At 37.6% G+C, this 20,957-nt stretch overlaps 1 protein-coding gene across 3 annotated transcripts in view; it reads right to left on the bottom strand.

Moving 5' to 3' along the window:
• Positions 1–19,247, bottom strand: part of GCC2 (GRIP and coiled-coil domain containing 2) — a 30,262-nt gene extending 11,015 nt beyond the window's left edge. For 2 of the 3 annotated variants that reach the window (XM_027674995.1, XM_027674997.1), the window contains exons 1-17: positions 19,121–19,247; positions 16,194–16,256; positions 15,461–15,545; positions 14,051–14,118; positions 12,792–12,896; positions 9,554–12,028; positions 8,823–8,892; positions 8,021–8,121; positions 7,843–7,941; positions 6,739–6,858; positions 5,350–5,514; positions 4,863–4,967; positions 4,115–4,277; positions 3,505–3,605; positions 3,318–3,395; positions 2,513–2,650; positions 955–1,076 (exon numbers count right to left, since the gene is read on the bottom strand). In XM_027674995.1, coding sequence (XP_027530796.1) covers positions 955–1,076; positions 2,513–2,650; positions 3,318–3,395; positions 3,505–3,605; positions 4,115–4,277; positions 4,863–4,967; positions 5,350–5,514; positions 6,739–6,858; positions 7,843–7,941; positions 8,021–8,121; positions 8,823–8,892; positions 9,554–12,028; positions 12,792–12,896; positions 14,051–14,118; positions 15,461–15,545; positions 16,194–16,256; positions 19,121–19,222 — 4,160 coding nt within the window. In that variant the 5' untranslated portion in view covers positions 19,223–19,247. The remainder of the gene's footprint in view (positions 1–954; positions 1,077–2,512; positions 2,651–3,317; positions 3,396–3,504; positions 3,606–4,114; positions 4,278–4,862; positions 4,968–5,349; positions 5,515–6,738; positions 6,859–7,842; positions 7,942–8,020; positions 8,122–8,822; positions 8,893–9,553; positions 12,029–12,791; positions 12,897–14,050; positions 14,119–15,460; positions 15,546–16,193; positions 16,257–19,120) is intronic. The other variant, XM_027674996.1, reaches the window with a different exon arrangement.
• Between the last annotated feature and the right edge of the window lie 1,710 nt (positions 19,248–20,957).

Here is a 20,957-nt window from a genome sequence, read left to right as displayed (position 1 = left end):
AACCCCAAACCAACTGCAAAACCAAAGTCCTCTAACAAAGCACAAGTCGCCCTCTGGTGGATTTTTGGCTGCAATTGTAGGTACTGTTTGAAGATGGTCAGAAATGAATTTTGACATTTCACAAAGAAATGCCCAGTCTGTCACCAAGGGCAGCCATCAATGACTTATAACAGTAACTTACAGAAATTTTACAGTGGATTGAGACACTTTCCAAAATGAATCTGAATTTACCTGTCTTATTACTATAATTAAAAGGATTTTCAGAGACCTTTCGGAAGTGTAACTTTTTCCTCCAAGTCTTTCCTCATGCAGCAGCTGATTCGACAACAGTATTTCATAAATCTGCTAGAACTGATGACTGAATTGGCAGCCAGAACTTTACCTACACTAAACCACTCATTCCTGAAAAAGTTCAAAGTGAACTCAGCTGAACTGTACTAACCTGCTCTTTCTTTCTTAGTTGCAAATGGCACTTGGCTACAATACTTCATGGCAGAGAAAATGACATGTCAAGTCTACACAGAATATGCTGGCTAATTTCTGCTCCTGAGATTCCTATGAAACTTCCTAACACCTCACTTCCCCTCTGGCTGTAATGACAGGTTACACAAAAGTAACGGTTAAAAAGATAAATCCAGGCATTAGAAACTAAAAGAGTACCACCATGGTAGAAATTGAGGCTATTTCTTCTGTTCAGCTAGGCAGAGCCACAGTTAGATTAAACAAAAAAACCCAAACCAACCAAACAAAAAAAATTCAAACCAAAAGTAACTGGGGAAGTAACCAAACCCCAAAGTAACTGGGGAAGCACACTGCCACCCTTCTGATATTTTCCATATCGAAGCAAAGAGCTAATCAGTGGAATTCCCTTGTAGGTCAGAAATTAGCAAAGGCAAGCTCAATAACTTTGAGTATCTGTATTTTTCTGTATGCATATAGAAATTTTAGTTTTACCTCTCTTGTTTGGCTCCTTCAGACTCTGTCCGAGCAGCAGATTTATTCTTTTGCTGTTTTAGAACATTATGAACACGGACTTTGTAGCTCTCAAATTCCGATGTAACAGATGCTTGTTCAGCCTATCACATAGAAAACAAACCCTTAACAAGTTATGCTCTTGAGTATTGCTCCCTTATTTCCATTTTACATGGGGAAAAAAAATTAAAACCACGTGCTGCATTTTCTTCTTTTAAATGGATAAGTAAAACGGTGACTACCATAACAGATCATGTTTCCTTAGACTTTGAGTATCACAAAATGTGAAACTTGAGACACTAATTTTCAACATACTAGTATTAAAGAAAAGAAAGAACACCTGAAAATTCAAAAACTGCATTCAACTGAGAGATTCAAAAGCAAAGGGTTCTATCAACAGCTTTAAATGAAGGCGAATGTAAAGGAAAAAAAAGGGCAGATAATTCTGTTTCCCTCTTATACTGCTGAGGTGACAAAAATCTAATATGCTTTAAAGTTTTGCATAATTCTGAGGACTTAAATCAGTCTTGCAGTAGTATTACAAAGCACAAGATATAATATTTTAGTTGATTGTAAAGGTGTTTGGTCTGTCTTTTCTTCTAAATTCAGCTGATGCATGAGTTTCAGAAAATTACCTCACAACATAGTAGCTTCATCCTTGACTGTACACTATACAGCAAGAATTATTCCCATCCTTCAAGTACTCATGTTGTATTAGTCTAGAAAGGCCACAAATGCACATTTTCTTTCTTGAATCTTAGGACAAGCTCATGGATTCAGTAGTCATCCCCAAGATAACTAAAATGCTCTCACCTTCAAAAGGAGGATTTCGGAAAGTTTAGCTATTACTTACCTGCAGGTTGCACACCTACCATACACCAGAGACCATAAAGTAGTACAGTCATCTCCATAAAGGTAGTTTGAACATAGCAGTCCTACTATATTCTGAATCTGTCTCCAATGCAAACACTACATTCTAGGAACATTTAACACAGTGCAATATGGATGAAACCCCCATAAATAATAAAAAAACCTCAGCAATAGTGTAAGTTTTGCATGTAGTTCAGCTGCCAATTAAGAAGCTGCTCAGATTTCAGCATATTAAAAGGTGCTGGCAAATATATTTTTCACAGCTTTTTTTTTATTTCTTGAAGTACTATCTGTGTTAGCTGGTTTTATATGAAGCAAATTATATTCCTTTTTTTCAGTTCTCCCTTTTTCTTTAAAGACTTCTCTTTTCCCTGAGCGTGTACTTGCTGATCATCTTAAATAAACTCCAACACCTCACTACCACTACAAGGTTTTCCCTCCTGGAAATATACATGTGCAGTCCAGATGTTCCACAAGTCATACATGACAACCAGGACACAGTCTGGCCTTTACACCACCACTCAATTACCTTAAGCACTGGGATAATTCCCAATTCTTGACAGACAAAAAGAGAAGAGTAAGGTCTGCAAAGTATTTTTGGAGAAGCAGACAGTGAGTGCAGTAAACCTCCCTTCTAAAGTCTCTAAGATTACTTCTCCCACTAGAGTACCTGGGCTGCTCTGCACTCTTCTTGCAGGGTTGCAATTTTTTGCTGGCAAGTACTCATCATACGCTGGTATTGCTCCGAAGACGTTCGCAGCTGTTCCTGAACTTTATGCTTTTCTGATGTCAGCACAGCCACTTGAATCTGAAAAAGTCAGTTGCAAACTGAACTATAACAAAAAGTTTTCTTCTCCAAGGGGACGTGCCACTAAGAACACAGGATCCTACTACAGTAATTCCTGTACAGAATTGGTGAATAGAAAATTAAAATCCAAGAAAAACTGAATAAAAAATAGACATGGCTTATCATATAATAATTTTTAATAAAATTATGTCGCTTAAAGAGACAATTCAAGATAAAATTACGATGGTGGTGTGGCAGCATTTAAGAAAGCCAGCTTCTCTCACTTCCCTGCTACTTTCATTACAGTCAATTCCTATTCTGCCCAACTGACAAAATTTATACAACATGTAAGATTTTTGCTATGTTATTTTTGTTTTTAAACTGAAAAACTTCCATTTTTAAAGAATCATTTTAAAACATATCCCAGTTGCAAGCTTCAAACTCCACAGTCCTCTCCTTTGCTGGAAAGGGAAAGAGGAAAAAGACTCTGCAAATCTGTTTAAAGAAAGCCACAGGGAAAATATCTGGGGAAAGCAACAAACAGACAAAACTAATTTAAGAAACAATAACCTAGTAGTAAAAATAACACCTTTTTGTTCTTCAGCCTATATTCCATTTGCCCGTAAAAATCACACACTTATTACTTAAATGAGAAACCTTACACTAAAAATAAAGTGAAGTTTCTTGCCTTATAGGCTTCCACTTGCTGTTGAGTGGCTTCCAATTCCCCTTTCAAGGATTCCTGAAACATTAGATGATCATTTTCCTGCAAGATAAAATAACACAAACCTCAGCAACTTAATAATTCAGCTACCAGCCTGTTTTTTAAAGTTAGTTTAAAAATGGAACACTCAGTCATTAGCATCTGGACTTACAGCTTGTTTTGAATCAGCCAGTTCTTTTTTGGTTTTTACTAGGAGTTGTTTTATCTTGGCATTTCTTTCCTCATCCTGTTGCATAGTTGACTGAAGGAATTCTAATGCAGAAAACAACAGTTTTATGCAAAGGAAACTTCCCCTCCTGTATTTCCTTAAAAATACTGAAAAATATTTAAGCAAATTCTGACAGATTCCTTAAGAGCTGCAAACACGTAGCTTATAGTAAGCTTAGTATCCTTTGTCTAAGTTATCACAAAGATCTTCAAATAAATGAAATGGTTCTAAGACTTATACTTAAGGATAGGAAGAAATTAAATTTTAATTTCTAGTCAAGAAATGATGAAACCATTACTAACATTCAGAACTTATGATTAACTTAATCAGGTAGGAAACAGTATATCAGGCAAGCAAATTGGCTTTTAGCTGCTGAATACTGGATGATAACCTAGTAAAGTTTCCTTAAAGTCAAAATTACTTTTCCAGTGTAACTGTTTAGTATTCCCTGCAAACCTAACTCTCACTCTGACTTGAAAAGTTGTTTCTGAATTTCATTTTTTACCATTACTAACTATACCATAGTGACTCTTGCTGTTTATAGTTTACTCACTTATTTCTTCCTGTAGGGTCTCTTGCTTCTGTTTCTGAATACTTGTTTCTTGCTCAAGATCTTCTATTCTGCTGTCTTTATCAGTAATCTTCTGATTAAGTTCTTTTACCAGCCTTTCATAATCAGCTATTTCCATATCCATTAGTGTACTCTTTTGAGCATCCTGCAAGTTACACACGATGAAGGTAGAGCTTACAATATGCTTTGTCTGCTAAGGCTTTTTAATTATATAAAAAACTATATTGCACATCTAACAAAAATTTTTTCACCATCCATATCCACAAGCAACACCCATCCATCGGGTTTCCATATCCTCAGCAAATAATCTGTTTTCAGACAATAACCAGAAGCTTTGAAAAACCGGTTTCTATCTTTAAGTTTTATCAGTAGGTATTTCGTAGATATTAGTTTCTGTCAGTTTCAGTCCTTAAAACAAGGGCAGTTTCTGAAGAGTGCACTATACATGTACCCCAGACATCTAAATTTGCTTCCTATTTCTACCCAAGACAGGTCACATAACCCAAGTTAAAACAAACAAACAAAAATAAAAAATAAACCCATCAAAACCAAACCCAAAAGTACACATCAGCTCTCCAGTACAAAACCAGGGGCAAAAGCTCTCAGGTTTTCCCTTTTACACACCTCAGGCTTTAAAATCCTCAGAACAGAATGGGAGGACATTCAACACAGCAAGATAGGCCAAAATCTTTGGTAGTCCACTAAGCACTAACAAAAACAACAGCCCTACCTTTCTGGCGAGCTCTAGTTCTAGCATAGTTTTCTGCAGATGTTTCTTTTCCTTCTGAAGTTGCATCTGAAGCTCCTCCATTTCTCGGAGAGCACCACTATGTTCCTGAAATTTAAATACTTCTCAGTTATGCAGTCCAATTTCAAAATAGATGTCAGCATCTGTTTATACTTATAGACACACATACACACACAGATTGTATAAAGATAATTCTTTCTTTTATTTTAGGAAATTACTATGAACCAGAGAAAAACTCAAAATATTATGAAATGGTTTTCACATTCTGTAACACCCCCCATCTATTCCAAGTGACAACCTTGCAAAGTTCTTTCAGTGATCAGACCAAGTTTTCAATAAACGCAGTCAAGGAACACAAAGAGAAAGCATGGAACTTGATCTATAAAACCACAATTTACCAAAGTCTAACCGAAATCACATCTAGTGAAAGTAACACTTCAGCCCATTCACTATCTCGACAAAGTACTACCTTTGTTTTCTGTTCTCTTAAAAGCCTTTCAGCTTCTAGTTCTTTGTCAGCCTTTGCCTTGGCTCTTTGCATCTCCAATATCTGAGTTTCCAGCAGCTTAGCATTATTTTGCAGTGTTTCAACACGAGCCAGGAGGTCTTCATTAGCAGAGCGTAACTGATCATGCTGAAATTGTAATCATGAAAAGATAAAAAACATAGCTGAATTTGTGTGCGATCTTGTCAGATAAGATATACACTCCTACAGATGAGTCTTGTCCAGCTTAATTGTGTTAAATCAGATTAAGAAACAGGCTAAAACCAGGCTAAATTAAAGTTACTAGCACATTTTGATTATTTTGTTCAGAGTTAATTTGCCCGGCTTTCTGTATGATGGCTAGAATTAAAAGAAATCAGAAAAAAATACCCCCAAATTTATGCTTTCTGCAAGAATCACCTTCCTCTCGCAATAGTACAGTGTTTCAATACTTATTGTCCCACTCCAGATACAGGTACTGTATTTATAAACAAATGATCATACTACTAACACCTAAAAAGATTGAACTGCAAGCCTTGATTGAACCACCAAGTCTTCCAAGAGATCCTATCAGTACATAGTAAGAACTGTTTCTTCATAACAAACTTGAAAAATTCAATGCCTGCATAATCAGGCAGAATATAATTTCTTATTTCTTCCTATGTTTCTCACTACTGATTTGTATTTATAAGGAAATGGTGGCCTAGCTAAATCTTCAGTATATGGGGCCTGGGAATTTAAATCCTAAATACCAAACCCATTGCAGCCACCCTTGCAAAAATGTGTCTCACAGCTGCTTAATTACCATCTTAGGCTCTTCTGAATGATCCTATGGTACTCTACAATGCATCCTAAAGTCTCATCCTTGTGAAAAATGCAAACCACCATAATTAATTTACTATGTTCAAATATTCTGGTTTTTAAGTAAATTAAAAAAACGAGAAAAAATACCCAAACCCACATTTTGTTGAAGAAACAGAAGAAAAACATTTCTCAGATAAAGGTTACTGCACTTCATGAGAAGTGTAGCTGTGCAATCAGAGAAATAGTGCAAGTTTGATACATGCAGCAGAGTTGTATGTTTAAACAAACCCAGAGATAAACACCTGCTCTTTCCTGTAAATTGACCTGGAGCACATTAAACTCTTTCTACTGACAAAGCCAAACACCCTAGATATATTTACCTTTGTCATGGCCCAGGTAAGATATTAGATGTTGAAAAAGAACAAACAAACCACCCTGAATTACAAGTCACTATTCAAAATGGACTTAGGCTATGAACCAGTGCTAACAATGACATGATTAAAACTTACACTCAATAGACAGGATTTTTACAGTAATCATCAATGGATCGGACCCACATACAGAACTGACCTGTTGGGATGACACCTGTAGCTGTCTTGTGAGGTCATCTATCTGACGTTCAAGATTATTTGCTCTGCCTTTTTCAGAATCCAGCTGTTCTCCTTGTTTATCATATTCCATCAAAAGATTCTTAACACATACAAATACAAAATCAAATTTTTTTACAATACACATATTGCATAAGCACATTCATCTCAGAGGCCTACTCATCTTCCTGATATTTCAGTATATGAGTTGTCTTACTGCAACACCAGAAACATCACAATGAAATTAATGCTATTATTCCACTACAAACTCTGGGAAAAACCCTTTTCAGGCAATGAAATTCTAGAATAGTTCAGGTTGGAAGAGACCTCAGCAGGTCTACATTCAACCTTCTGCTTAAAGTAGGGTCAGCAGTGAGATCAGACCTGTAACTCAGACTTTAGTCCAATCAGGTCTTTCCAAGGATGGAGATGGCACCAGTCCCCTGGGCAACTTGTTCCAAAGCTCAACCATCTCATAGGCTAAAAATGTTTATCCATGTATCCAGCTCTCATTTCAATTTAAGACTAGTCTTATCTTGCACCACCATTTATAACCTGATTCTCTGTCCTTGATAATGTCTTTGTAGGTACTGAAAGGCTCCTTTTATGTTCCTCCTCACAAGTCTTACGAGGAACAGCTTTCTCTTGTTGAAGCAATGCTGATTGTCACCTGCTTCTGCTTCATGTGCCCAGAGATATGCTCCCAGAGAAATATTAGTTCAGGTCTTTATCACTTAAGGATTTTCAAACTGATCTTCAACTTTATGTACTTTGAAGAATTTGTCAGAATTTATGTTTTCCCTCAGCAACACATTGCTTAATGTGTGATGTTTGATGTATGATGCTAGATTCAAAAGGTTTAGAAATGGCATTCCAGTGGAAAGCAAGTGCCTTATTTTCTTCTGACAGCAGTCGATTCCATTACTAGAACCTTACAATTCTTGATTTTGGTATCCAACTGCACTGACACAATTTCTTTTGCCAAATATAGTTGTGCAAATAAATAGCAATAAATATCCAGGCTAGGCTTCAACACCAAAGTATTTTCTTATGGTTAACTGTCTTGTAAATGCAGTACTATTCTTACCTTATAGCTTTCAGCTCCTTGAATAACGTCTTTCATTGAAGCAGACAACTGATCTTTTTCCGATCGAACCAACTCCAATTCTTCGTTCAGAGCTTGCATCTTATTAAAAAGAAGTTGTGTCATTAAAACAGAACCCCATATGCAGAATGTTCTTCATATTAGGAAACAGTTAGGGTACCTCTTTTCGGCTGGCATCTAATTCCTTCTTTGCTTTCACAGCAACCACCTTAATTTTATTTAGCTTCTCTCCTTTTTCTGCAGATTCTTTTTCCAGCCTCTCTAAAATAAATAAGAAAATTTAAAAAATACATCTTTCTATTTCTTCCCAAGAAATGAAATGAAATGAAATTCAATTAGAACACAAATATCAGCATGAATTTAAAACCAAACAAAATATAAAGGGGAGATGTTCAAGTGTTTGATTCAGTTAAACATTTAAATTTAATTTCAAGCTAAAACATAGGGACACAGACAGCTTAGGGACAATCTTTCCCTGGACAAACTTTCCCTGTTTCAGAGGCTTTCCATAACAGTTAACATTATGAGCCATATTCCTGTCTACTTCTACATAAATTTTAACAACTCAGAACCATTTTCTTGCTAATGTGTTGGGATAACTGCAATGAGGCAAGAGTAGTTTTTGTGAAGTGTTGTCTCCTTCTCCTCTTGGCAGCCTTAGGAATTCTTATTCACACACTTCCCATATTTAAAAAATAAAGATTAAATCCACTACACTGTTTATAGCAAGATGTACACAGGAAGAAAAAGCCTTAAGAAATATCATATCGTATCCAACTTAAAATTGCTAACAATATTTTAAATCCCTAGTGGAAGGAATAGCTTCCTAGTAGGAAGCTGCATTGATATCTACTTCCCCATCTTCCTTGGCTTGTAGGAAATACAGGACAATTATGAAAAGAAAAACTAACAATCCAAAGAACCCAAACCATTTATATAAAAGAGAACAGTGAGAAAGATACCAATTTTTTCTTGAAGTTCTGCTACTGAAGACTGTTGATCAGTTTTCTCAGTCATTGTCTCAATTAAATTCTGTATTATAAACAAAGACATAAGAAGTATTACAAAAATTTCTTTGTGATATCTCTTTTTTCTCTCTAACAAGCCATCAGAAGTTCCAGCTACAGCTAAAACTGTCTACATTCTTACTACCAAGGACGTCTTTAAGAGAAATTTTGTTGAAAGCATAGTTACTTGAAAGCAAAACATTCCAACGTTTTAACAGCTGCTTTCCATTCTGTCCAAGGACAAAAAATGGGAGACCATTAATTCTGCAGCTGTCAGTTTTACATAGCCAGCAATTCCCATGACCTGAAGTTAGGAGTATCTAATGCAGATCAAGCAGGAGTTTTGTTTGAGATGGAGTCATAGAAAGTTAGAGGTGAAAAATAATGAAGTCAGTTAGTCCATCTAGTCAAATGATCACTTTGAGGGCTATTGACAGGAAGAAAGGTTCAAGTACAAGTAACTTTTGTCAAAAAAAAAAATTATGATTCATTTTGTTTCTTTTTTTTTTTTTCTGGGGGGAGGGAGGTGACTGAGGTGCTAGATGGGCTTTCCAGAAGGGGAACTCACTTTCAGGCCAAGGGGAAAAAAAATAAAAGAAGAAAAGAGAGAATTGAAAGTATTTTTTGAACCTTAATTCTGAAGACTTTAGAGGTTTAGTCTGTATACTTCAATAACAAAATATAACCTTTAGAGAACTCAGTTCGTCTTTCACATTTCTAAGTTCAGTTTCCTTTTGTTCCAGAATGCAATTTAAGTCGTCTTTTTTTTCTGATCCTTTTTCCTGTTCTTGTATTGGACTTTCATAAAAAGCAAGTTTTTGAGTGATCTCTTCAATATTAGCTAAAAGATCTTGATTTTCAATCCTTGTTTTCTCACTGGCATTCTTCAGCTCCTGAATATCATGCTGAAGAGCTTCCTTTTCAGACAACACTCCTTCCAGTTCCTCTCTCAAGAGAGCCTTTTCTTTTTCAAAATCTTGAATCAGGGATCTATGTTCTCTATATTGAGCAGCATGTTCTTCCTCTAGTCTCTCAACTTCCTGCTGCAAATGAATTACTTCCTCCTTATTTTGTAGAGCAAGGCACTGCTCTTCTTTAATTTTTGACAAGCATTCATTTGCAATTTTTAACAAGTTAAGAGAATCATATTCTTCATTAGAATCTGAAATGCTGGACCCCACTTTCTCAACTAGGTGGTACAGTTGAGTTCTTACAAGGGATGTATGCCTTTGTTCATTTTCAAGTAATGTTGATACATGGTCTTTTTCTGCAGTCATCATTTGTAGTTTCTTTTCTAAGTTTTCAGACTGCTCTTTCAACACTAACCAACCATCTTTTTCAGATGTAATCTTTCCCAGCTCTTCACTTAATTCACCTTTTTCCTGAATGATTTTCTTATTTTCCTCATGAAGAGTATACAGTTCAGATGAAAGCCGCTCTCTATCATGTACCAGAGATTCAATCTGTTTTTCCAGTTGCTTTAGCATTTGAGCATTTTCAGTCTTTGTAGTTAAAGCTTCATTCAGTCTCTCTGTTAATTCCTCTACCTTTTTCATCAGGTCATTATTGTACTGGTTAGCAACATCTACTTCTTGCTGAAGTTCCTGAATTTTAACTTGTTCTTGCTTGCACCTTTCCTGAAGAGTTTCTCTCTCTTCACCCAAACATTTTACATCATTTAAAATATCCTTGTTTTGATCAGTAAGAGCAACTATCTTCTCTTCCAGTTCTTTTACAGTAATATCTTTTTGGTTGATGGAGCTTCTTATTGCGTTATTGTCCTCCTGAAGACTAACAATTTTGCATTTAAGTTCTTCTATCTCTAGCTGATTAGATGGCAATTTTTCTATTTCTTCCTGGAGGCGATTTACAGTTTCAAGAAGAACATCCCTTTCATTGAAAGCAGCTCGGAGTTTCTGTTGCAGTTGACTGACATCAGAAGCTTGCTGTTGTTTCATTGATTCAAACTCCTGGCTGATCTTTCCAGCAGATTCGCCCAGCTCAGCCTGGAGAGTTTCCATTGTTTCTCTCAGGCTATTGTAATTGGACACTGCTTCTTCTTTCTCCTGAGTTAGCTTTTCAAGTTGTTCTCTCAGTTCCTGTATTTCAAAAACTAATACCATCTTTTCTTTTTCAGAACTAGATAATAAAGTTTCATTTAATTCAGAAATTTCTGTCTTGTGTTGCTCTTTCAGAGTCTGAATCTTTAATTTATGCTCTTCTACATCAGCTTCATAGTGCTGTCTTGCTGCTTGAAGCTCCAATTTTAGTTTTTCAATTACACAGCAGTAATCTTCTTTAGTAAGCTGCAATTCATTTATCTTAAAGTCCAAATCTTCCCGCTCATGAAAGTACTCATCCTTTATGCGATGGATTTCCTCTTCCAGCTTTAGTTTGACATTGCTCATGTAAGTTAACTCATCTTTTAATATACTATGTTGGGACTGAAGTTCTTCTAAACTATGCTCCAGGTACCTAACCTTTGCTTCCATTTTCACTTCTTCTACACAAGGTTCTTCTGGTGTATCTGCAATATCTATCTTGTTTTCTACATTTTTATGTAAGACTTCTCTCAGCTGCTCCAAGTCGTATTCACGCTGGTCAGTATGACAGTGCATTTCATCCTTTGCATTTTTCTCTGCCAAATTGTGCTGTAACTCATTTATTTGATTTTGCTTTTCTTCATTTTCTTTAGATGATATTTCAATCCGATGCATCAATTCTGACACCTCTTCTTGATGGGCAATTTTTAATTTTTTAAGCTCTTCATTCAGATTTTTTATTTCATTATGGTAACACTGAGAGTTGTTTTTAATAGTTTCTTGCAGACTTGTCACTTCTTTGGTTTTGTCTTCACTCACAGTTTCCAACTGTTTGCTCAGACACAAAATTTGCTCCTCATAAGTAGATTTCATTCTCTGGACATCATCTTGTAATCTTGTAACTTCTTTTTGACTGTCACTATGACGTTCAACCTGCTCCATCAGCTCCATTTGTTTTTTCACTTGTTCATCTAATTCCATTTTCAGCTTTTTTAAATCTTCATTGTACTTGCATTGTGCATTTGCTAATTCACACTTCAAAGCTTTTATTTCTTCCAGAGAGTCAATACTTGATTGTTCCAGTAGTTTCTGCAATTCTTCTGTCTTAGCCACTGCAGCCTGAACAAACAAGCAAGTTATTAAATACTGGTAATTTCGCATACAGAATTTTCAAATGAACTGTTTACAATAACAAATTAGAAAATATAGGAGTCCTTAGTCTTAAAAATTGCTATAGTTTTTAAATATCTAACTATATTGTGACAATTCAAACACTACAGAGTACAAGAACATTTGCAGAATGAGAAAGGAAAACTACATCCTAAATCATGTTTACCAGAATAATTTCACAAAATGTTCATAAGAGACTTCAGCTTTAGCAGCTATCCTGATAATATATTAAAGATCAAATTACTTTTAGTACATCAAATTCAAGTATCTGGAATATAATACTGTTCATCAATCGTAAGCAATTCACTCTTCATTTTATTATTAATTGAGATTATTGATATAAGATAGGTGCCTTGGCTGACAGGCTCCTTCTTATGAATATTTAAATGTAAACCTCATATCTCCCATGAAAAGACATGGCTTCAATCAATCAGCTCTAACATATGTAGGCTGCTAATGCAGAGACTGAATTATTTTTGCAGGTGTGGATCTAGACGATGTACATATGAATTTTATATTTATTACTATGGATTAGGGGATACAGAGAAAATATGCTTTAATATACGAAGCCTTTAGATCTTTTTAGATTTTTTAAAAGATCAAACACAGGTAAGTGAAGAAAAAGGTCAAAATTAAAAACACAACAAGCAAACATAGAAAATAAACAGAATTCTGAAATATTTTTGTAATATTCCATGGCTCATTTCAGTACCTCCCCTTCTTGCTTTATTTGAATATTTTCTTTTCTCAGAGCTATGCACTGCTGCTGACTTTCAGCTTTTTCCAGAAGTACAACGTCCAGTCTTTCTGTGAGAGCCTAATATTAAAAGAGAAATATCACTGAAAGAGGGGTTTGTTAACAATGGAAACAATGATTTCTGAAAAAGGTAGGAACTCACATATTGATTATGACCCCTTTTGTCAATTAAACACATCAGTCTGATTTTAAAAATTACTTTCAGCCCAAATAAGACTGATATGAAATAGGTAGACTAAAACAATGATGTTGGTTCTGTTAAAAATCCTACTTGTGATCAGCTAATTTTTAATCACCAGGTGGTCGTGGGGAAGTTCACCTTCTGTAGAAATGTCCCTCCAAATTATTCAAAATTATTCTCCAATTGATAAAGTCCTCCTCACTACCAATTTTCACTTTCTTATGCTGTGATCCTTACGTTGAAAATGACATGTTCTTGCCACATCAAAACTATTTGAGTTACTTTCCTAAAAGTACTTCTTGTGACATGCAACTTTAATTATGTATTTCTAATCTCATCAAATGACTGTCTCAGAAGTTTTCTAAATGGCTGAAGTCTTTCTGCAATGGTCATTCCAAAATAAACAAAAACCTGTCTAACCAGCTACACAAGGAAAAAGTCTTGCTGGGGACATTTATAGAATTGTTTGGGTGGGAAGGGACCTTCAAAGGTGATCTAGTCCAAACCCGCTGCAATAAGCAGGGAGTATCTTCAACTCCATCAGGTTGCTCAGAGCCTTGTCCAACCTGACTTTGAATGTTTCCAGAGATGAGGCATCTGCCACCTCTCTGGGCAACCTTTTCCAGTGTTTCACCACCCTCTCTGTAAAAAAACTTCTTCCTTGTATCTAATCTAAATTGACCCTCCTTTAGTTTAAAACCTTTGCCTCTTGTCCTATCACAAAAGGCCCTGCTGAAAAGTTTGTCCCCATCTTATAAGCCCCCTTCAAGTACTGAAGGGCCATGATAAGTTCTCCCTGGAAATTGTACTATTCTGTGTAATTCCTCACAGAACTAATAGGATTTATGACAAGTGGAGGAAGGACTTGCGGGGAGGAGGGGAAAAAAAAAGGTTTTAGGAAGTGTCTTATATTGCTGAAAATTGATTCCATGCAATTTAAATAATAGTTTTAAAGCTATTTACCAAATTATTTCTGTGGATTTATTTCAGCTAACTTTATGTAATACAGTAGAAACCCATTACATATTCCTACCTGAATAATATCATCAGCTCCTGCAGTAGCTGCTTTAGATCTGAGTTCTTCAATCTCTTTCTCCAGTTCTCAAAAAAGCAAAGAAATTTCACAGCATGAATTGATGCTCCATCACAGTAGCAAATCTCTAGGAAATCTCAGTAAATCTAGTGCCTAACAACACTTCTATTCAAATCAGAGATGTCTTTTACTTCATCAATTTTTATTTGTTACTGAGTGATAGAAAGGACTAAAGGAAAGAGAACAAATATTCAGTACTTCTTCTCCAGTTCTGACACTGAGCATTGTTTTCTGAGGAAGCGAAATTTCCTTGTTTGGAGAGAGGGACTACAGACAGAAATTCTTTTGATGATCATCTTACCTTCTATTTCATGATCAATTTAAGCCATAGGAAAGATACTCAGTACCTACTGGTTCTCTGAAAATGGCAGCAGGCAGAAAAACAAGATCTTATGAATAACCCCACCCAGAAAAGCCTGGTATAGCCCATCCCTATATCCTTATTGTTTCACTGGACAGCTACCAGCAGTCAGCATAATTAATTAATTGTAATTCCAAACAAGGGGAAGTGACACAAGTCTGAGTAGTGGACCACTGAAGGAAAGGCTACAGTAGAGCAGAGAAGGACAGCACATGACAGCACAGATTTACACAGGATACTTGCAGGTGGTTAACATAATATTTTGTTTGGTGTGGTTTACAATTTCTTGTTATAGCAGATCATAGAATCATAGAATCATAGAATCATAGAATCATAGAATTAGCCAGGTTGTAAGGGACCTCTGAGATCATCAAGTCCAACCCTTGATCCACTACCACTGTGGTTACTAGACCATGGTACTAAGTGCCACATCTGGTCTCACCTCAAAAACCTCCAGGGACGGAGAATCCACCACTTCCCTGGGCAGCCAATTCCAATGCCTGATTACCCTCTCTGTAAAGAATTTCTTCCTAATATCTAACCTAAACCTGATTAAAGTAGCTAACTATCTTAAAGAAGCCATTGTGCTCTACAACAGTACTAATCATGCAAAAAACTATCACAGACATTCCCCCTTCCATGTACTTCCTGAAAAGCAACAGCTATTTATCCCTGCACCAATATGGGGAACAGACGATGACATGTCCTACTGCAACTTTTACACAAGCTACACTGTTCCGTCATGTCCATACTGCCAGATCAAAATTAATTTAATACCTGACAAAAGCAATGCTTCTTTTTCTTTCCATTCTTACTTAAAGGACTTCAGACCCTATCCATCCACAATAAATAGCGAAACTGCAGAAAAAAAAAATCTAGGATATTTGCCTAGAATTTAAATCTACCTATAAAAAACATGCAGTGATATTAGAAAAGGTAAGATAGTACCAAGCATTAAGGCAGAAATTGTTCTCTTTCCAGTAAGGTACCTGTACATCTTGACTTCACTTTCTGTATAAGCATCATCTGCTTTTTTGCAAACTTAATGAGGTCTTCTTTGGGCAATGTGTCCAGCTGTAAAAAAGTATATATTAGAAAAATCAGTTTTCTCTAACCCAGACATTAACAGAAACAGGGCATTTTAACATCTGAAGTTGAATTTTAGGGCAAGAAACTCTTACCATGCATATGCAAGAAGAGTAACAGTCCAAGTTACTGCCGTTCTGTTATCCAATTCTGTTATTTCAAGTGCAATAATAGAAATTACTCCTAATTGTATACTTTTCTGAAATAATTCTAGAGCACAGGATTGGGCAGCATCAGTTAGAGAGGAAAACTCAGTTGGGAAGGATTACAATTCAGTAATATAATTTGAATAATGTTTTGAAAATAGCATGCTGTCCTAACATTGCCATTTCTTAAATTTACTTCCAACATATGCAAAGATGTGTGTGACCGTTATGAAACAGACTACCGCCAAAACTGGATGCTATTAATAATTTATCAAATATAACAGAAGGGAACATATCAAGAAGAGATTTTTTTTCCTCATGTTTTCCAAGACACCTTATCCCAGTGTTCATAAATCAATTTTTCCTGTCTAGAAGACAGGAAACATTAAAAATACCTTTATGTCTTCGTATTCCTCACAGCTTGCATGCTAAGCTCTAACTCTTTCAACTACTGCTATCCAAATAAATTAAATTTTTGAGGACAGATTACCTTTGATTTGCCTGATCCTGGTGTGCCAGAAGATGCCACCATCTCCTGCCCAGCATCTTGAACCTATAAAAAAATAAAGTACAATCTGCAGTAACTAACTTTTTAATGTAAAATTATTTAAGGAACTAATTGAAAGCCTTCAAACACTGAGAATAACTGAATATAGTGAGAGCACAAGAAAAAAATTAAAATAAAATTTAAAAACAATATATATTTGTAGGCCTAGTCAGAAGCATAATGGAAAAAGAGATACCACGATTACTAGAACAGCAGAATAGAAAAATCTCGATGTGCAAACCAGTATGATCTAATGATTCCATTACTGAATTGACATCTAGAGTTGATACAGCACTGAAAAATAATTTTATTTACAAGCAGCTTAAAAAGTGTGACTCACTATCTCATTCTTAAAAGAGACATTAAGAAAAAGGCATGAACAAAAAAAAAAACAAACTTGTAGAGGGGCTGCAGTTAAATCAAACTTTGGAAACTTTTGAACCACATAAAGTCCTAATATTTTTTTTTGTTTCTTAAACACATTGGTTATTGCTAAAATTGTTGGCCTAACAAATTATATTTGAAAAGACTCTGCAAAGTCAGGACTCTTTTAAACCCTGAATTATAACCCCCCCTTTTCTTTCTGTTTTTTAAACATACTAGTTACTACTAGAATTGCTGGCCTGACAAATGTATCTGAAAAAGCTCAGAAATTCTGGGCTCCCTATTCCTAATATAAATTCATAATGCCTTCTACTGTAAACTTCCACAGATCTAATCTGGGAGACACTGTTACTTTACTGTGATTTATATGTTTACATTTGATCAATAACATGAAGAAACATGTATAGTCATGATGGTGCAAAGTAAAATGGAACAGACACTTCCAATATATTAAGGGTAGCATTTCCAAGTTTTGATCTTTACCCTGCTTCTTCCTTCATACTATCATATGTGCATGAGTATGAAAGTGAAGAGGTATATGAATATATATGTAAATATTTGTATTTTTATATATCTACATGTTAGTGTGTGTATGTATGTGTACACACATACCTTCACTTTTATTTTGCTACTTTCTTTATTCTGCCAAAAAAACCAAAACCCTTATAGTAGAAACTAAGGAAAAACCAAACTGGATCTGAACACTATGAGAATGGAGAATCACTAACAATTTAGGGGGAAGAGGTGATACAGATAATAAAAAGGATCATCATTAGAAATATAAGTTCAAGTACAGGCCAAGGACAAAGGCAGTTATGTATGTATCACATGGGCCAAAAGGTGGGGTTTTTTTTCAGATGGCAAAAGCAAACTTATTAAAAAATAACGTGCCCATTAAACATAAGTACAGCATTAAAAAAAGCTATAAGGTTTATGTTTCATATTCTCTTGGTACATAAAACTTTGTTAATAGTTACACAATATTTCAGCAGTGCAATTAGCAAAACACTGTCACTACAAGCAGTATGCTTAGACAGCATAATTAAGTATAGCAAACCACATGTGCTGTTTAGAAAATAACAGCTCACGTCTCTCCATACTACAGCAAGGTCAGATGAATCTTTTTCTCATAATATTTTTACTGTCCTTTAAGCTAATACATACAGAGGCAGAACCACATATCGTGTAAAACAACACATCCAGTTTTGCTGTTCTGGTAACAGAACCCAGAAGCAGTTCACATAATAGGCTTCACGCATTTGAAATAGAACAACAAGGAAGATGAACTGCTAAAAGCCCCTAAACTTCTCATTGATTAGGTGCATCCAAGCTGCAAGCCAGCAGACAGTAAGCTGGGCTTTTAAGCCCAACACTGAATCCTGCAAGGATTTTTAGGTTTCTAGTCCACCATTCTGAAACCAGGGTATGCTTCCATACTTTACTGATATATAAATATATATGTATATACATTCTTTTTTTTATTTCAAGTCTACTTGATCTACTCTAAGGTGTTTCCATGCCACACTTCAACATGTTCTATGTATTTTAACTGCTATTTGTCCCTCACTTTTGCAATAGCTTAACACAGAAAAAAAGCCTTAGAAAGCCTAACCAATGCATAAATGCAATATATTAGTCTTTGCTGTGAACTGTGGCAGTAATGACCATTACAAACAGCAATTTTCTGAGCAGTGTGCAACTATGAGGCATCACCAACTCCAAGTGTACCAAGTCACATCGAAACACTTTTTGAATTATGATTGCTTCAACAGCGGCACTGAACCTCCATTAGAACATGAGCAGCTTGGACATCACCAGGAGAGTCAATTTAATGCACGAACTTTATCTCTTCTAGGCTGTATTTGGATTTGCCTTGGTGTTTATGAAAGCTACACTAGATACAGACACTTCAGTGATTTATTTGCTTGTGTTGGTAGGTGTTTCACAGCTGACGTAGTGTTAACACACCGGGTCACCGCAGTGGAACAGGAGCCCTTGCTGGCCCGTGGGTGCTCTCACAGAGTAACCACTCCGCGCACCCGCCGTGTCACCTGAGCGTCACTCCCCTCGAGTCAGCACCGCTTGCTCTCCCCCGGCCCTGACAACAGCGCGACGTCCCCACCCTGTAAGCAGGAGGGGCACTAAGCAACCCCTTGTAGCCCGCACCGGCGCTCGCATTTCCGCAGGGCAGGGCTGGAGCCCCCCTGCCCACCCCGGCCCGGGCGGGCCCCGCACAGCTGCCGCCCACCGGGGCTGCGCCGCCCGCGGGGCACCGAGGAGGCGAAGCAGGGGCCCACGGGCTTCCCCGCCCGTCACCGCGGGCAGGGACCCCGTGGAGGGGGAGGCGGAGGAGAAGGGACTGGTCCTCACCCTCCCCGGCCCCGCCACGCTGCACTCCAAGGTCACGCACCGCCTCCCTCCCCACCCGCTCCAGCTCCGGCTCCCCCCCCGAGGGCCCCGCGCCCCCTCTCCCCCAGCCGCGTTACCTCCATGGCGGGGCCGGCCGGCGGCAGGGGCGGGCAGGTCGCGGCGCCACAGCCGCTGTCAGCGCCGCTACATCCTCCCCGGCCCGCTTCCGCCTCCGTCATCCCGGCACGCCGGGAACGGGGCTCCCGGCCCGCTGCGCTCCGCGTGTCCGTCACCGAGCACCGCCCCGGGGGCGGGCGGGGGCCCGCGCTGGGGCTCGGGCTGTGCCGCGGCACGGCTGTGCATGGCTGGGTGCCCCGGCGGCGTAACCGGCCTAAGACAGACGTGAACTGGGAAGCGCAGGTAACGCTGGCGAGATCATGTTCTCCGCCTCATAAAAGCGGCACAGGGATACGGCTAAACCACCACTGTAACCCGCCCTTCCCTGTTCCTGAAGGGCTCCTGAAGGGAACACGCTGCTGCAGGCAGGAGTGTCTCTCGCTATCACTGTCGGGAGAACATGACGTGAAGTGCGAAGTGCTCAGGCAGAAACTTGACGATTCAGGACCCTGTTTTTAATATCTTGATGGAAGCACAGAGTGATTAAGTTGTTTATCAAGTAAATGCGACGGGTGACAAGAGGATGGTGCCAGACTCTTTTCGGTGGTGCCCAGCCACAGGACGAGGAGCAATGACCAGAAACTAAAACACAAGAAGTTTCACCTCAGCATGAGGAAGAACTTTACACTGAGGGTGGCAGAGGATTGGAACAGGTTGCCCAGGGAGGTTGTGGAGTCTCCTCCTTTGAAGGCATTCCAAACCCACTTGGATGCCTTCCTGTATAACCTGCTCTAGGTGACCCTGCCTTTGCAGGAAGGTTAGACTAGATGATCCCCAGAGGTCCCTTCCAACACTAAGTGTTCTGTCATTCTGTAAATTTAAAAACGAAGGCGAAGGACTTCCAGAGCAATTAGCAGAAACCAGATATTATGGCTTGTAGTTACATGTTTTTTAAGAGACATTTCTTATGCCAGTTTGGGTAGGTATTTGAGGGAACCAATACCTACTTTAAAGGGTACACATTTTTCATTGTAATCATGCATACACTTTGGTAGTGCCTGAATTATTTTTCACATTTCATGATAAGTAATTGATTTTTAATGAGAAGTTACCTGAGAGAAACAATTTAGGCATATTTACGGTTCACTGGATAAATAATGAATATCACCAAATTAATTGTAATGTCATGAGAGAATATCTATTTTAATTTAAAAAATGAGAGTCATCTTAGTCAAAGTGCTGCTCTCAGAAGAATAATTTGCATTTTTCCAAGTCTACTTAAAGTCATTCTTTTAAATTTCAAATGGCAACTAGTGACAAAAGACAGAAAGGTTTTTCACGTATACCTCAGAAATTGTTTCCTTTTTTCTTTTTCCCCTCCAATGCATTCACTGTACATTATATATATTTACTGTGTATTGTAATCTATGCAGGTACACAACTGTGGCAGGAACACGTGGTTCCATGGTCACACGGGTTGTTGGCAAGGAACAGATGTCCCTAACCAAACAGAAAGAAGCTGTTTTTTCATTACTTCTCTTGTACTTTTTAGAAGCCTCATAGGGCATTGAACAGGTTAATTCTTCCTTTCCCCTTCCCCTTTGGGATGCTCTGAACTGAGTACCTACACCTGTGCTGCCATGATCTAACATGGGTGTTTGATACAATTTCAAGACGACTGTTTCTAGATACAGTCCTTCCAAAACCATTCTTAGCTAAAGCTTTTCGTACCAAACTATGGAAAACCGCAGAGAAAACAACGTTTCATGCGAATTTGCTCCTTCCATCTGTCCTCAGAAAATACGTATTATGATCCAGCTCTTGGGTCATCTCATGTCTTAGCCTATAAAGAAATTG

This window comes from Neopelma chrysocephalum, unplaced genomic scaffold (genome assembly GCF_003984885.1).
Source record: "Neopelma chrysocephalum unplaced genomic scaffold, ASM398488v2 Primary Assembly neopelma1_25, whole genome shotgun sequence".
NCBI classification, from domain to species: Eukaryota; Metazoa; Chordata; class Aves; order Passeriformes; family Pipridae; genus Neopelma; species Neopelma chrysocephalum.
This window is presented reverse-complemented; position numbering and strand designations above follow the sequence as displayed.